Source organism: Gigantopelta aegis, chromosome 3 (assembly GCF_016097555.1).
Source record: "Gigantopelta aegis isolate Gae_Host chromosome 3, Gae_host_genome, whole genome shotgun sequence".
In the NCBI taxonomy this organism is placed as follows: Eukaryota; Metazoa; Mollusca; class Gastropoda; order Neomphalida; family Peltospiridae; genus Gigantopelta; species Gigantopelta aegis.
This window is the reverse complement of record NC_054701.1, coordinates 60,033,481-60,051,761: the sequence shown is the minus strand read 5'-3', so window position 1 is coordinate 60,051,761 and position 18,281 is coordinate 60,033,481. Positions and strand designations below refer to the sequence as shown.

The 18,281-nt window shown below is 38.7% G+C and overlaps 3 protein-coding genes across 3 annotated transcripts in view; all 3 read right to left on the bottom strand.

Moving 5' to 3' along the window:
• Nucleotides 1-1,081: 1,081 nt before the first annotated feature.
• On the bottom strand, nucleotides 1,082-4,200 carry LOC121368754 (sigma intracellular receptor 2-like). Its single transcript, XM_041493501.1, has 3 exons — nucleotides 4,045-4,200; nucleotides 3,031-3,175; nucleotides 1,082-1,323 (listed from the first exon to the last, which is right to left on the bottom strand). The coding sequence occupies exons 1-3, from the start codon at nucleotides 4,153-4,155 to the stop codon at nucleotides 1,082-1,084; spliced, it is 498 nt and encodes a 165-aa protein (XP_041349435.1). The 5' UTR covers nucleotides 4,156-4,200.
• A 4,901-nt stretch (nucleotides 4,201-9,101) lies between these two features.
• LOC121367330 (dorsal-ventral patterning tolloid-like protein 1) lies at nucleotides 9,102-12,565 on the bottom strand. Its single transcript, XM_041491434.1, has 4 exons — nucleotides 12,509-12,565; nucleotides 11,142-11,242; nucleotides 10,472-10,599; nucleotides 9,102-9,364 (listed from the first exon to the last, which is right to left on the bottom strand). The coding sequence occupies exons 1-4, from the start codon at nucleotides 12,546-12,548 to the stop codon at nucleotides 9,238-9,240; spliced, it is 396 nt and encodes a 131-aa protein (XP_041347368.1). The 5' UTR covers nucleotides 12,549-12,565; the 3' UTR covers nucleotides 9,102-9,237.
• A 35-nt stretch (nucleotides 12,566-12,600) lies between these two features.
• The window catches only part of LOC121368752 (blastula protease 10-like), a 6,225-nt gene continuing 544 nt past the window's right edge, over nucleotides 12,601-18,281 (bottom strand). Inside the window, exons 2-6 of the mRNA XM_041493500.1 lie at nucleotides 17,026-17,164; nucleotides 16,158-16,218; nucleotides 15,077-15,280; nucleotides 13,476-13,555; nucleotides 12,601-12,628 (exon numbers count right to left, since the gene is read on the bottom strand). Coding sequence (XP_041349434.1) covers nucleotides 12,601-12,628; nucleotides 13,476-13,555; nucleotides 15,077-15,280; nucleotides 16,158-16,218; nucleotides 17,026-17,164 — 512 coding nt within the window. The remainder of the gene's footprint in view (nucleotides 12,629-13,475; nucleotides 13,556-15,076; nucleotides 15,281-16,157; nucleotides 16,219-17,025; nucleotides 17,165-18,281) is intronic.

The window sequence follows — 18,281 nt, the reverse complement described above, 5'->3', positions numbered from 1 at the left end:
GAAGTTAAAATAATAACACACCCCTAAAAAAACACATAAAAAACCCAAACAAGAAGTAGAACAAATAAAACCTGACAGAAATCAGTGTAACTATTTTTCTTACAGGTTTCCATTGGTCATTTAAATGCTGATTTGTCATGTCTCCTCTGTGCCGAATATGTCAAAAAACAACACAAAATAACTACGTTTTTTCTTCTTTACAACAATAACACAATGAACAATATTTGATCTGAACGCAACATTTTACATCAATAGATATAGAAGTATACAAGTTCACACACACACACACACACACACACACACACACACACACACACACACACACACATCAACCGATCAACTTCGATTACACAATCGGTTCAAATTATATGAACGACGTAAGGATTTTAATTAAAAGTTCCATGTACCTATTGTCGTGTTCACCGGAATCCAGACTGCAAACACTAATTTTACCCCTGATAACCACTTTATTTATTTTTTTTATTTAAGAAAATGAAACACCAACACCAACAGTTCCATCATTAAACTGGATGAACAATTATTTAACATTTCTCACACAATCGATTATTATATTCGATCATAACATCATCGATTGAGGCAAACCGAACAATTTTCGATTATCATTATAATTAATCACTGGAACACAACTAATGGATTTCATAACCGATCTTTACACTGCTAAAAGAAACCGGACGACTTTTGATTATTATCGATCAATGAAAAATCAGGAATACAATGAAGTAATAGATTTTCAAAAGTGCTTTGGAGGTGGTGGGGGTTAGGTGATTGGCTGAATGGATGTTACGTCAGCGAAATCAAATATGACAATGTTAAAGGGACACTAAGTTTGGTTAATTTACAAACCTGTAACAAATTTGGATACAATAGAGTCTGTGACGTTGAAATACCACTAAAAATAGACTAAAACGCGATTCAATAGTCATTACTTCTCAGACGCACGTGCGTTTTTTAAAATGTGAAAAATGACTTATGTGGTATTATAAACACCAGGATGACCATAAACACTTCGGTTGTACGGAAATGGATAATCTAAACAAAAAAATATAAGTAATGTTTGATTTCAGTTATCATAAACGGTTCTAATACTAAAAAATGCGTCTGCTAGAAGCATCATTGGCACAAATAAATACGGGGAGTAGATCGACACCAACGCCAACTTCTCTTGGGTGGTGCGTGGGCCCGGATATCTAGACTTGCTGAAGTCCGTCGTGAACACATGGAAAATGATCGCTATTAGTGTGGTGATCACGTGGGTGGAATAAATGATGACGGGAAGTCGAATCCACTTGCATGCAGCTGTTCCTAAAAAAGAGGGGGAAATAAAATCAGAGGCGTTATATTTCAGATAATATTACCTTTCAAATGTACCTAGTCACAATTGTTGTTAGTTGTTACCGGTAATTGGGATTTCTAATTTATTTTCATTATTGTTATTATTTTTTTTACAACTGATACTGTGAGTAGAATGAAGTGAATACGTAGTGAAAAGGTTTTTAGGCCAGCTCAGTTGCCCGAATGCGAATATTTGAACACTGAACCAACTGACATCCTCCCTCCCCCACCCCGCCAACAACGTTTATTGATATTTGCTTTACTACGAAACGAATTGCTACGCATTTTCATAAGGAAAGAAGGAAGGAAATGTTTTATTTAACGATGCACTGAACACATTTTATTTACGGTTATATGGAATGAATGAATGAATGAATGTTTAACGACACCCCAGCACGAAAAATACATCGGCTACTGGGTGTCAAACTATGGTTAATGCACGGTTATATGGCGTCGGACATATGGTTAACGACCACACAGATATATTCAGAGAGAGAAAACACACTGTCGCAACTTCATGGGCTACTCTTTTCGATTAGCAGCAAGGGATCTTTTATATACACCATTCCATAGACAGGATAGTACATACCATGGCCTTTGTTACACCAGTTGTGGAGCACTGGCTGGAACGAGAAATAGCGCAATGGGCCCACCGACGGGAATCGATTCTAGATCGATCGCGATATCAGGCGAGCGCTGTACCACTGAGCTACGTCCCGCCCCATTTTCACAAGGATTACAATTCTGTGAGCAGAATGATGGGAATACACGGTCAAATGGTTTTCAGGCCAGCTCATTTTGACACACACACACACACACACACACACACACACACACACACACACACACACATTCTGGTGATCGTTTTACAGATTATCAGCTGATGACGCATAAAAATGTCAAGTCTTGTCAAACCTGACATTTCTAAATGAAAAAGGACACTTTTCATATTTTCTGCTCCCCCACTTGCCCCTTCTAGGTGCAGCCCTTACTGTAAGCGGCTTGCCATCATTCATTCATTCATTCATCCATTCACCCATTAATCAATTTGTTCGTTTGTTCGTTTATTTCATTCACTCACAGTGCTCATTCATTTCATTCATTCCATCATTTCATTCATTCAATTATTTCATTTCATTTATTCATTCATCCACCCTCCATTCATTCATTCCATATTCCTGGCCACACATCTCGGTTATCTGTCAGATGATAACCAGGTCAGACCAGGTCATAGGGTTTTACGTGCACATTCAGAACAAGCTGTTGTAGCGCACGCATGTCCTGGGCGCAGGTGTCGGCCTCGGTCGGTTCCTCCTTTCAGGACCGGAAAAATTATGATAACCATGGTATGGTATGGTATAGGGATTAAGGTGCACATTCAGAGCAAGCTGTTTTAGCGCACGCCTGTCCCAGGACAGGAAAGGTTGGGTGGGTGGGAGAAGGGACCGCCTGCACTGGCAAGTGCAAGAGAGCACCAGCAGCCCGACCGGGGTCGGTAGCAGGCGGAGGGTTGGTTTGGGTGCTATGGAATTTGGAATGTCCCGTAGGATTAATGCCATAGGCACAAGGTGCGCAATTTGAATGAAGAAAATTTGGCGCATTTTTTATCGGTTCACCGAATGGGAAAAGGGGAGCTAGATAAATCTTTATGATTATGATAACCAGCTAATATTGTACCTTTATAATAGGCGTAGCTGGCGACAAAGAAGAAGGGAAGCTGGAAGATGAGCTCACAGAGACAAAATGAAACGAAAAACTGGGGCGGGTCCATCATCATCGAGTCCCGGTATTCCCTGCAGTACCATTCCTTTAGTGCCACCAGCTGCAACAGTGAATATAAATATATGCGGTAGAATCCAATACAATATAAACACATTCGTATGACTAACAGGCTAACAAATATGAATAAAGAGGGCAAAAAGGTTTGGTTTAAATAAACCAAAGTTTTGAATCAAGGTCGGGTCACTGAGCGTCGCGAAAAATGAATTTTTTGGATCCGCCGCTGTAATAGAGAGGTCAGTGGGCAATGCTTATATTAAGACCTCTCCATATATTATAAAATATTTAGATGCAACAATAAATCAGTAAATAATATTGAAATAAAGACATCTTATTATAAATTCTAAAACCAACTAAACAGTTTATAAAAACGGCGTTTGGTTTCAACTTTTATCGATCTATAGTCCATTCAATCCTTCTACAAAAGTGTATTCTGTTAATCATTTCAGTTTGGTTTGACGTAAGAAGAAATGTACAAGTGTTTTGGAAATAGCAAAAAAACACAAAAAAAACAACAACAACAACAACAAAACAAAAATTGTTTTTGTGTGCAAGGTACCAAACAATCGAAATAAATAATTTGTAGTAAATTCCATAGTATGAAAAAAAGAGGCGTTCCCTGTTTAATAATAATATAGAACTAAATTTTCAACTCCAATTTATCGATATAAAAAAAAAATAATAATAAATTAAAAGAAAAAACCCCTTAAAAACAAAACAAAACAACAACAAGAACAACAAACAAACAAACAAACAAACAAACCGACAAAAACGAAAACAAAATAAGTTTTAGGGTATAACGTGCCTTAATCGATATTCGGTGAAGTACATGCCCGAACATACCCCCGGGTTAGGCTCGATCAAAAGTCACTCTTAGTAAAAATTGATATATATTTTGCAAATTAATCTTACCGATGACGGGTACAGCCATGATGGTAAAACTGCCTGTAGATCAACACAAATAGAGATAGGTATATGAGTTAAAAAATACATAAAGAAAACTTTATCTAAAACTCGAGACATTGTCGTTTTATGACGACGGATGTAAACGAACAGATTCGGAGCACCTCGGCCGATTACGGTTTACACACCAATAAATCCGTAAACAGCCGAGGACAATGTGGAAGTCAGCCAGCAAGCTAACACGGACAACAAAGAGCGGTGACATACGGATATTGTCTTCTGTGTATATAAACACGAACATTTCATACCTAGGTAAACATTATTATGTATGAAATAATACACACTCACGCATCCATAGACACACAAATACATTGAAGGGTGAGAAACATCCAGAAACATTTTTGCCGTACAACTACTATTACTACTACTGCTACTGCTACTGCTACTGCTACTGCTACTGCTACTGCTACTACTAGCAATTACTGCTGGTGTGTGAAGAGGAGGGATGAAACTTTAGATTTACATATCTTTTCAAAATAGTGTTGACAAAACCTTAACAAAATGGAGAACTCCCAAGTCGAGCACGCGAAAGCACGCGCAGTGTGCTGATGCGAATCAGACACGTCTTATTGCGGCGAGATCCAGACTGGGAATGCTAAGATATGCAACGGGTAAAGCCCCGGGCCGCGGTTCGCCATCATGAATGAATACGACGTGGAATGCTCTTGTTCAAACGTCTACTGAGGGACCCTGTCCCATTTTTACTGGAGCGCGGAGCATAACTCTGCAAAATTGATCGAATGACGTAGACGGTTCGGAGACGTCGACCGGTGATGTTCCATACGTGTTCAATAGGTGAAAGGTCTGGGCACAGAGTTGGCCATGGTGGTGTGTTGATGTTTTGCTGCTACAGTACTCAGTGACCAGTCGACCACGGTGAGCATGGGCGTTGTTGTCATGAAAACCAAAACGTCGCCCAGCCTGATGTAAAGAGTGTAATGATCGATGCAATGATATTGTTACGGTAGTGTAGGGCAGTGAGCCTCCCGTGAAAATATGCATTTGGGTTCTGGCAGTCACGGTGATGCCACCCCTCATCATAACTGACCCATCTCCAAATGGGTCATAAGGACGAACGGTGAAGTCTTTTATACCGTTTCTCCAAACACGGCCATGTCGATCATGGAAGTTTAATGTAGGCCTACATTTGGTGTCACCAGAAAAGATTACCCTAGTCTAACGCATGTTAGCCTAATATCTATGACATATAGGACTACACCGTTGGCGTCTGGCAGCAACGTGTCTTGCTGTCAAGTGCGTGGAGTTGACCTCTATGCAATCGGGTTCGAAGCGTCTGACCGATGACTCAGCTGTAACACGGAGGCGGTTTGCGATATGACTGGCTGATTGGCCTCCGAACCCTCAAAGTGTGTGTCCGTATAAGGCGACTCAACCGGTCATCCACATTTGGGTTTGCCGATATTGGACCCACAATCAGCTAATCAGACTGTGACGGACCACATTTCGCGGTCTGGTGCCAACTTGCAGCATGTCCACAGCCCGAGAGGCTGTTAAAATTGTGACAGACAAGTTTGTTGTTTTGTGTTCCAATCACAAACAATAAATATGATTTCAATCGTTTGACCCAGGAATTAAGAGTGAACTCGTTTTCTCGTTGTTATGGTTGGCTATGAAGTTTGGCAGTGGGCGGAGTTAAATGTATGAGTAATTATGCAGTTGCACATGCAATGTGACTTAATGTATCAGTTCAGGCGACAAACTGGGTTGAAACACGTAGGTCTCAGTGGTGAGTTCTAATTGTTTATTTAGTATCATCTCTAATATTCTGAATTATTTTAAGGTTGTGCAACTTTATAATAAAAGGCTAGTGTGTCATTGTTTTGTTATTATTTAGGCCAATTTGACCAGAACGAGAAGGGTTATTTCCAGTGTTTAGGCTACACAACGCACGCACATATTTGGATGGACACTCCTTGCACGTGCCCCCGTCAGTGGGCCAATTGGGCTATTTCTCGATCCAGCCAGTGCACCACGACTGGTACATCAAAGGTCGTGGTATGTGCTATCCTGTCTGTGGGATGGTGCATATAAAAGATCCCTTGCAGCTAATCGTAAAGAGTAGCCCATGAAGTGGCGATAGCGGGTTTCCTCTCTCAATATCTGTGTGGTCCTTAACCATATGTCCGACGCCATATAACCGTAAATAAAATGTTTTGAGTGCGTCGTTAAATAAAACATTTCCTTCCTTCCTTCCATATATAGGTGTTTGGTAGTAATGCTAATATTATGAATAAATTTTGTTATCCAGATTCGGGCATTTTCGTATAATTCGGGCAAAAAAACAGCCTGCTCCCCCCCCCCCCCCCCCCCTTTACAAAAATGGGAGCCCGTACGCGTACAAAGACGGACCCAGGAAACATTTTAGGGAGGGGACCATGGGCAAAAGGGCACATGGAGCAACTCCCTGAAAAGGGCACTTCAATAAAAATTGTAAATAAATTCTTCATAAAGGGTCATATTAATTTTGTATTGGGACTGGTCCCCTCCCTTCGATCCGCCCTTGGCCTATGTAACACTCGGAACAAGACCGTGCATTTTGCAGCTTTTGATATAATTCAACAATATGTATGATCGACATCATCGGCATATAATTAGACTGAAGTTTACCCCAAAAATTGTTTTTAAAAAAATGAACATTTCAGCGAGAGTAAGGCTTTAATTTTTTTTTTTAAAAGAAGTTTGTTTTATTGAAAATGGTGAAAGAAAACAGAAGTACACGTATATTGCATGTTTAGCATGTATAGGTAATGTTGGAAGGCTCATATTAAGGGAAAATAAAAAGTATATCGATATAAACATGTAGAAAGATAAATTTTCTTATTTCTTGACATGTACGCCAATACTGATGAAAGAACATAAAACACAAATGTATAAGAAGAGATATATTTATTACTTTTAGTAAAGGAACATATATAAATATTAACATAAAACTGAAAGCATATATATTTGCTGTATGGATAAAGGCAGATTGGTAAAGAAAAGCCATTACTGATTAATAAGATGTGGGATGTAATACCTTGCTCGAGAATAGACAACTAAGAGCCGAATTGACAAAGCCTCTTTATGAATTACATACGTGTAACTACATGCATTTACAATGCTTAAACACCTGCGTTCAGGGCCGTAGTTAGGAATTTATTTTTTTTGGGGGGGGGGGGGGGCAGATACATTTTTGGAACGAACGAGCATGGGAGGTGCGATACACTAGTGGGTTCGCGGCACGCCTCCCCAGGAAATTTTGAAATCAAGAGGCTCTGAAATACATACAGGTTACATACTTAAAACGTCAATATCAATACCACCCCACCCCACCCCACCCCCCTCCTGCTAGCTATGGTCCTGCTGGTGTTTAAGCAAAACAGGCTTCGTAAATTCGGCCATTAACTCTTTCTTCTCCCTTTATTTATTTATTTATTTATTTATTTATTCATAAATGACACAGATAGTATTATTATTTCTTTAAAGCTAGCCTTGTCTCCGCATCGTACATCTTTTATTAATGCGGAACAAAGAACTACATATTTAATAAACTCAGGTGTTCCGTGTTTGCCTTGAGGAAAAACACAAGTCTCATCGCCATCTTTTCAGTACACTCTTTAACAAAATAAATGAGAAGCGGTCCGCTGTCACAGCCCCATACTGAATAACAATGTATTGGAAATTGGAAATAGAAACCAGAAGAAACGAGAAGTAGCTTAACCATTCTAAATAATATTAAAATATGCTCGTTTATAATTCTATTTTGCTTTCAAAATGCACAAAATGCAAATTCTGAAATTTGGAGGTGGGACGTAGCCCAGTGGTAAAGCACTCGCCTGATGCGCGGTCGGTCTTGGATCGACTCCCGTCGGTGGGCCCACTGGGCTATTTCTCGTTCCAGCCAGTGCACCAGGACTCGTATATCAAAGGCCGTAGTATGTACTATCCTGTCTGTGTAATGGTGCATATAAAAGATCCCTTGCTGCTAATTGAAAAAGAGTAGGTCATGAAGTGGCGACAGCGGGTTTCCTCTCTCAATATCTGTGTGGTCCTTAACGATATGTCCGACGCCATATAACCGTAAATAAAATTTGATGAGTGTGTCGTTAAAAAAATCATTTTCTTTCCTTAATGGAAAAATTTTAGCGGATTTTCTTTTTAAGTCTATATGTCAAAATTACCAATGTTTGACATACAATAAATATAAGTGCTCTAGTGGTATCGTTAAATAAACCAAACTTTAACTCAATTTGTTTGCTACTACAAACATAATATTCTGTCTTAACAGCTCTCCACTCCATCCTGGATCCGTTTTCATGGAATTGCTTAATATACATGTAACGATTATCATTAGTTAAACCCACTCTAACAGACGCGGTTCATAGCAAACTCCGTCGTATAAAGGGCACAAATTACATTGTCTCTTTCATACACAAATATATTTATTACATCGCGGTGGAAAAGATTTTTCGTCTTTCACAACATGGGACAATTCATTTGAGAGTTCTCGATTAAGGAACAGCTAATGTACAGAACTACATGTACTTCCATTCGCGTTTATGAACAAAACTTTGTGCCTCGTTTGTTAAATTTTCATCTATCTTATAGGCTCCAGGCTATGGTATCATCATAATTATGAAGTGTTTGGGGTGAAAGTTATTGCATTTCGTGTAAAATGTCATTCCAAACGTTCAAATGGCTTGAAAGAATTCACCAATTTTGAAACTGAAAGTTAAACAATATTCAGGTTACTTTCCCGTCTGTTATTTGGAAGCATGTATTATGTTTTGCAAGTCTCTATTTGAGAACTTTAGAACATCGCAGTCATAAATACTTGCATTTGAAGAGGAATACATACATGTAGACATAGCCTATGCATCATTAACTCCATTATGCTGGGGGTTGGGTTTTTTTGTAATAAATAGAATACTATATAGGCATATTTGTTCCCATAAGATACCGTTCTTATTAACGTTTATTTACGAGAACAAATTTAATAGTATCTTTATTTCACTTTTGTATGAAAAAAGCCCCGAGATAACAAAGGCCACCGAAGGTAGGTTTTACACACATTGATGTTCTAAATTGTTCGGTGAATATTTTGGTGCCAAAACTGGTTTCCGTTCTCTTTAACGAATGACGTCACATCTGAATAATGTGATAGGAAAACTTGAGTCCAGAGTTCATGCTCCATGTGTCGTCTGCGTGGAAATGTAACAGAAGTGAACTGAAGTTGTGATGAATTGGTCTGACATAGGAACCGCAAAATCTGAAATCAAAATAAAATGTTTTCAAAGATAAATCATCCTGTAGACAAGGACAAAAGGGATAGACCATTTTATTATCGATTTTACTTTTCCTTCTTTTCTTTTTCTTCTTTTTTCCCCATTGAGATACTGAATTAAAAATAAAAGATATGTATCCTTTGAGAATATGAGGACAGTTGCTTATACCCAATTACATTTCAAGTGCGCTATAGTGGGCAACCATATATAGGCGTTCTGGGCATTCTGTTTAGAATAGAAGTTAATGAATGAATATGAGAAAAACCGGCCTCGGTGGCATAGTGGTTAGGCCATCGGTCTACAGGCTGGTAGGTACTGGGTTCGGATCCCAGTCGAGGCATGGGATTTTTAATCCTGATACCGACTCCAAACCCTGAGTGAGTGCTCCGCAAGGCTCAATGGGTAGGTGTAAACCACTTGCACCAACCAGTGATCCATAACTGGTTCAACAAAGGCCATGGTTTGTGTTATCCTGCCTGTGGGAAGCGCAAATAAAAGATCCCTTGCTGCTAATCGGAAAGAGTAGTCCATGTAGTGGCGACAGCGGGTTTCCTCTAAAAATCTGTGTGGTCCTTAACCATATGTCTGACGCCATATAACCGTAAATAAAATGTGTTGAGTGCGTCGTTAAATAAAACATTTCTTTCTTTTCTTTCAATATGAGAAGAAAAAAACCCACCGCAGCCAATACGAATTATTCGTATCAATTAGCAGCAAAGGGTCTTTTATATGCATTTTTTGAAAGACAGAATAGTCCAAACTGAGAACTTTGGTATACCAGTCGTCAAGTTACGGTATGTCTAAAACCACAAAACCCCCAGATCTTACTGTAACTCTGCCTTGGAAGATCTGATATCTGTCATGTTTAACAACGAACAATGTGAATCGATACGTGCAGAACTGTAAGGGATAAATTTAGTAATCAATTGATCTGTGTTACCATCATAAATTATACAATTTAAAAACAAAATTAAATATACTAGTATAAACGTTTTAAAAAACTAAATGTTTTTTGCGAGCGTCCATACAAATGTTTATTTTTATTTGTTGATAAACGAAAATATTTTAAATCAAGTTTTGGCCCGACAAACCTCTGTCCAACTTTCTCAAATCCGTAGACTTTGGCCTCGAGATAATCACACGTACACCACTGACAGTCACCTTCGTCATCGACGTCGAATGAATGGAAGGTCACACCGATCTTCGAACTGGGCGGCCCCTGATACATATCAGAAAAAAAACATACACTTTATTTAATGTCAATGCCATCTGTTTTTGGGAAAACACAGCAAGCATGTACACAGATTCATGGGAAGGATATTTGAAGTTTATGCCTGTGTGTATGTATGTGGTGGAGGGCGGGGGAGGGGGGTAGAGAAATAATTCTTCTACCTATCTAGGCAAAACTGTTGCATGCAATCGAATAATGTTTAAAAATTCAAGATGATGGCAAAAATGTAGAGTGGTGTCAGTTCTAGTAACGTCCTCTATAGTCCTACTCCAGACTTTATCACCAGCAGCAACAGCTATAGCCGCGGCAGTATGTGCGTGGGTACGTGGGTGTGTTGCGAGATATACATTTTAGGATCTTGTAATTATCAGTTAGATTGCTCTTTCCTCAAATGTATATTATATTTTTATCATGAACATCACGAGATTCGTCATTTAAACTTGAGAATACTGGCAGTATCCAGTTATTCCTTTTTAAGAAGGAGCGGCTGATGAAAAAATTATTTGCTGATTTGTTTTTAATGTGCGTACTTGTATGAGCCAATAGCAATCTTCGTCGTTGGGATAGTAACCCTTGGAAAACTGAGAAGACTCAACAGTTCCAGATACAGATGTCAAAACAGCGCCACATCCTGAAAAGAGCAAACCCATATTATTCTTGTGTAATCCCAACGTTTGTAAATGCAAGCTATAGAACAGATTGTCAACATGGCCAAAGTGATACTGGCGAAAAACAAGAAATGCCTTTTAGGTTTAGAAAAACGCGAAATGCTTTTTTGGTATAGCTCGAGACAATACGAGCATATTACTTAGCTCAAGTGTCTTCTAGTCCTAACCTGTTTATATGGCTAGAGAATTTGTTTTGTTAAAAATATCGATTTTATTTATATAGAGTAGGACAATAATAAGTAGCCTACATTTTCGTCCCCACTATTTGCTAACGGCCTGGCATTATTGTGTACGCGTTGATATAACTGTTTACAGACTCTGGACTCGATTGCCCAGTTCTCATGTATACTTTTAAAGAACTTAACGAGACCCATCCTTATTTTTCCTTTAAAACACTTGTGTCTTTTAAAAAATATGTCTTGATGCTTGTTTCAATTGTGTTATATGAGCGAATGTGCGTTAGGCGCTTCCATACAAATAGTTTGGCCCAACTCATCCGTCTTTGGCAGTGATCCACATTAGTCTAGTCTCTACCCTTTGATCAATCCAGCTTGGGTGACCCACAGTGATCCATGTTAGTCTAGCCTCTACCCTTTGACCAATCCCACTTGCGTGACCCATAGTGATCCATATTAGTCTAGCCTCTACCCTTTGACCAATCCAGCTTGGGTGACCCACAGTGATCCATATTAGTCTAGCCTCCACCCTTTGATCAGTACCGTTTGGGTGACCCACAGTGATCCATATTAGTCTAGTCTCTACCCTTTGATCAGTCCCGTTTGGGTGACCTACAGTGATCCATATTAGTCTAGCGTCTACACTTTGACCACTCCCGCTTGGGTGACCCACAGTGATCCATATTAGTCTAGCGTCTACCCTTTGACCACTTTCGCGTGGGTGACCCACAGTGATCCATATTAGTCTAGTCTCTATCCTTTGATCAGTCCCGCTTGAGTGACCCACAATGATCCATATTAGTCTAGCCTCCACCCTTGGACCAATCCCGCTTGGATGACCCATAGTGATCCATATTAGTCTAGCCTCTACTCTTTGGCCAATCCCACTTGTGTGTCCCTACCAGGAACTGAAGCTCCCACTGGTTTAGCTCTCTTGGTCACTGAGACATACAAGTTACCTCGCCACGTCAAGGAATGGACCATCAGATAGTCTTGCTTGATTCAATTAACTCTGATATTTTGAACTATGTGGGTAATAATGCATGTTGTTACCTGACTTAGACACGACCACGTGCTCACAAGTGTCTCCCATTAAACCATCAGGACAGATGCACGTGCAGTTGGGTCCCATGTACCCACCGTTGTCACAGGTTACGGTCTGTGAGCAGTGACCTTCAAAAGAAAACTGAGATGCTTTACACTTGCTCTGATTAGTTCTGTACATGAGCAAAATTTTGTTTGATATCAGATGTAAAACCATTTGGTAAATAATGGCCCGGAATATAAACTGTACATTGACCCATACTCCACAACTGGTACATACAAATTTGTGATATGTGTCTTTGTAGGGTGTATACTACCAAATCAAATCCCATAGACGAAAATAGTAACATATGTGGCTAAAACTCTTACCCGCAGCATATCAATCGACATAAACGCCACGGATATAAATACTATCACCCCTCGCCCTTAAAGTGAATCAGAAAAAATTGGGGTCAAGCTGATCATTTCTGAGATAACGAGTAGCGTCTATGACTAACCTAGTTCCGCACAAAATTCGAGTACTTTTGTTTTACAGGTACTCCATACATGTTTCAAGCACAAGGCTACTTGACACAGTGGTACTAGATGAAATAAAATTGCATACGTTTTTTTTTAGCCAGATGAAACTAATTTTTGTACAACCAACACACTCAAATTTATCACCAATCACAGGACTTGTGGTGTTCCTTTGACCCAGCCGGACGTTATTTGGTGTAGTACTACCTGTATCTCTAGCAAAGAGTATATAAGATTGTCCCCAAAGCTTGCAGCTGATAATCAATAGGAGCAGACCATCATGCAGACACAAATGTCTACCTCACCATGTACCGTCCACAAGACAGTTTATTTGTATGATGGTATCTTAGGAACTTTCAACTCGATATATTAGTACGAAACCAAATTAGCCATATTATACATACTAGTGCATCTGTAGAGTTCGTTTGCCAATTTGATGTCCAGGAAACTGGGAGCTGACCTTTGACCTATGACCATCTGCACGTGTGGGTCGTTCGTTTGGACTGTTATTAGAAGTGGGTTATCGCTCTTGGAAAATGCCTGAAATGAGATGAAAAACAAAGATGAATACTTGATACAAATTCTTGAAACAATATGTCATCCTTGCAAGCTATGGAGCATATAATACAGTGACTGTCGATTGACTTAACTCGAGAGTCGATGGACAGAATGCTCTGTGTCTCAGATCCAACATCTGACGCCAGATACCTTTAAACAATCTGGGGCCTAATTCACTAACATGTCGCAACTTTGCGATCTAGCAGTGCAATGCTAAAAGACTTCCAAAGAGGATGCTTTGTTGTCTAGCAGAGCCTAAGAGATCTTTGTGAATTAGCCCCCTGGTGTGTATATGTTACAACTTATTGTGTCGAGTTTATTCTTGTAAATCCATATACCAAGCAAAAGGTTAAATGCCATCAGTGAACTCGAAATGATTATATCAAAGGTATATGGCGCCAGATTCGAGTTTTTAAAACAGAAGTCGGGCATTACTGGAAAACAAATGAAGGCCTTAAAATTGCACCACAGTTAAGGCGATAAACGTTGTGCCCAAGATAAATATGACCAAATTAGGTACAAACATGCCGACCTTAAAATATTTCTCCTCAAAAACACTGAAATGTTGAGCTATAATTACATTAAAATAATATATTTCTGAATATGTGCAACCCTTCAACAGTTTTTAACACCATTGAGCTACAAAAGACTTAACTGTGATTAGAAAAACAAAAGCCAGCACTTTTATGCCCACATTAGTGAGATCTGAAGCCTGAATTTGTAAACGATTATAAAATCAGAATTTCTCATGACCAGATATTAAACAAATTAAAATACCCTAAAAAATATCAACAGTCAGGGCATAGGCGTACGGGCTCCCATTTTTGTAGGGGGGCAGGGTGATATTTGCCCGAATTAAACGAAAATGCACGAATCTGGATTACATTATTTATTCATATTAGCATTACTGCCAAACAGCTATATAGAGTTGCAAATCAATCATTACATTATTACAACTAATATTGTGAGTAGAATGATGGAAATACATGGTTAAACAGCTTACAGGCCAGCTCGGGCTAGACGTAGCCCAGTGGTACAGCGCTCGCTCGATGCGCAGTCGGTGTGGGATCGATCCCCGTCGGTGGGCCCACGACTGGTATATCAAATGCCGTGGTATGTACTACCCTGTCTGTGGGATGATGCATATAAAAGATCCCTTGCTGCTAATCGAAAAGAGTAGCCCATGAAGTGGCGACAGCGGTTTTTTTCCCTCAATATCTCTGTGGTTCTTAACTATATGTCTGACGCCATATAACCGTAAATAAAATGTGTTGAGTGTGTCGTTAAATAAAAATGTCTTTGTTTCTTTACAGGCCAGCTCGTTTAGCCCAAATATCTCTATCGTTTTAGCCCGAATTTGAGTAGTTGCTCCAACACTAGGGGGCAATTCCTTCCCCCTCCCCTCCGTTCCCGTCTCGTACGCTTATGATTCAGGGAGCTATAAAGAATAAAACAATATTTAAAAAGAAACCATTACGATAAAATCCGTTGAACTGTACGAACCGTTGAACTATAGTGCATGATAGAACTGTAGTCGTAAGGTGTTCCAAACGTCGTCACCAAGTTGTTGCTGAACTTGCCGAACTCCTTCACATTGGCTGGTTTTATGTTGGGGATGATGATGCGGACGTTGTCGTCGCGGTCGGGTCGCGACTGCTCGTGCACGTAGCCGATGGTGTGACCGAGTTCGTGAATTATGGAACCTTTCTGAAAGATTAAGACAAATTCAAAAACCCTCATCATTAATTTTAACTAATGCTACTAGTTTTATTTATGCACTTACAGGGTTGTACCCAGCGAGGTGGAATGGGGAGTAGTTGCATTCTCAAAACAATACGAAAATAGCCTTTCTTAGATTGAAGATGTCCGTTGTGTTTGGTTGTTTTGTGGGTTTGTTCGTTGTTGTTGTGGGTGGGGGTTTTTTTTAATTTAATTTTTATATATATATATATATATATATATATATATATATATATATTTATTTTCTCTATCTGTAGAAGACCCTTTTACTGTGTTAAATTTGACATCCAATACCCGATGATTAATTAATCAACGTGCTCCAGTGGTGTCGTTAGATAGAACAAACAAACTTTACTGTGTTAAAAGTCTTCTTGTACTGACACCCCACTTATTGTAAGCTATAACTAGGTACCGCCCTCACTTCGTGTTTCAATTATTATCATCATCGCAATTACTAAAAAAAAATGTTTTAAATAAATGTAAATGAATTATTTTTAACGTATCTTCATACCCAGCACCCTAGAAATTGATAATTATTTGCATTGATACTGTACATGTGCATGGATTGATCGAATACTTCTATCGTTCTATATATATTTTCAATATCTGTATTAACTAGTTACTGGTGTTAAATGAGTTACTATCTAGACGCGATTGTCTATGGAACGATACCCCAACAGTCACAAAGTGATATAATATTTTTGGAGACTCAAATTGTAAGCTAATGTTCAATAATGTTTACCTCCACATAAAACTTATTTTAATACACTTAGATATTCAATGAGGTTTTTTTACACAAAAGTTTTATTAAACAATACTGTGTAAATCGTAAGAATCTGCGTACATTGCATGATCCGATGGAAACTGTTTGGCCGCCAGAGATCTTACCAACGGCTGTTTTACAACTGAAAAAAACACGACAATTATTATTAATACATATACATGTATAAGGTATAAGACAACAAATTATATAAATTATGATTACAACATAAATCGAACTAACTGATATCAGTGTTTAACATTTCTACTCAGGTTTTCCGTTATATTTAGATCCAAATCATTTCAGCTAAAGTGATAGATCCTAGTTTTTAAACACTACGACGTGTTTTACTTACATTGTATTATTTAGATATAAAGACAATTTTATTATATATCTTATATTATTTAGAATAATAATTTTCGTACACCTGAAGTGGTTCTAATCATCCATGTTTTTGCAATACCCCAAAATGCATTTTTCATAATTCTAAAAACGCACGATTGTCTGAGAAATAATGGTTATCGAGACAAGCTCCAGTTATTTTTAAATGGTATTTCCCTGTTGAAACATCACCGACTTTAGCTTCTCTCTGTTATAACCTTATCCAAATGTGTATAGCAGGTTTGTAGATTAACCAAATTTAGTGGCTAGTTTCACGGGCTGAAACTGGGGTCTGCGCCTTTAAGGTCACTTTTCGTCCAACCAATCAAAATACGGTTAACATATACATGTACATTTATTTGAATGTACAGACATACACAGGCAATGACACGGAGTGGAACAGTGTTTGCGCATATGCGTGTAAAATTTACATTTTATTTATTTTTTTAATTTTTGCGTTAAAAATTGTAACTTAGTTAAAATATTGGAACTATTAAATATCACTGTAATTTATCTATCGCTGTTATATAGGCCTACATGACTACTTAAAAATATATATAATATTATTTACTCTGTTCCTGCAGTGAATCGGATGAAGTCACTGTGACCGAGTTTTCTGCTCAGGGCTAGATTCCTTTGTTGGAATCGAATGCAAGTTTTGAGTTGCCACTGCATCATGGCGTCCATAGCCCACTTTAGATGGAAAGCATCTGTAAGCGGAATACAATATGACAATGTGAATTAAAGCAGACGCGTTCTTTCTGGCAGGCACGGTGGAGCATGTGGGGGTGGGGTGGGGGCAATAATTCTGAATCAAAAATATTATTGGTAGTAAATATTAAGGCAGAGATTAATTTTACTTGTAGAATGCAGGAAATTGCATTTAAGGACATCTAGTTTTCAAAAGTTTACGGGGGAAGCATACCCCCAGAAGCCCCTTTGCGCCCTCGATCTGTCAGTTTACACCTCCCCCACCCCCCTAGACACATGACTACTTCCTTCCGCCGTGCATGTCTGCTCCAAAACAACAACCAAGTCATATTTGGATCAAACCCAGATTCCTGACACCAGGAACTGGGTTTTAAAATGTCTCCATGTGAATTTAAGCAGACGCGTTCTTTCTGGTCCAAAACAACAACCAAGAGATATTTGGATCATGTTATAAACGTTAACACCAGGGACTGGGTTTTAAAGGAATATTTCTAAAATCAAATGATCGAAAAACCTACATGAATAAGGACCGTTTTACATATGCGCGCGGTTTTTAACGCTACTATTTATATAACAATACATATCCATTTTTTAATGCGTCCGTTTTGCGCGTTCTGCTCCCGCGCCGCTCCAAAATTAATGACGGTGTACGCTTTCAAAATAAATCAAACATGTTGACAAAAATATTCTTTACATAAAGTAAACAACATTTACAATTATTTTTAGAAAGAGGTAGGTGTAATGCTGATAATTGTGAACATCACCTAACATACTAACTAAACCATTCTTTCTTAGAGTTCTGGGATCGATCCCCGTCAGTGGAACCATTGGGCTGTTTCTTGTTCCAGCCAGTGCACCACGACTGGTATGTACTATCCTGTCTGTAGGATGGTGCATATAACAGATCCCTTGCTACTAATGCAAAAAATGTAGCGGATTTTCTGTCTAAGACTATATGCCAAAATTACCAAGTGTTGACATCCAAAAGCCGATGATTAATAAAATCAATGTGCTCCAGTTGTGTCTTTAAACAAAACAAACTTTTTTCTTAGAGTTTACCAGTGTATTAAAGTTTGTTTTGTTTAATGACACCACTGGAACACATTGATTTATTAA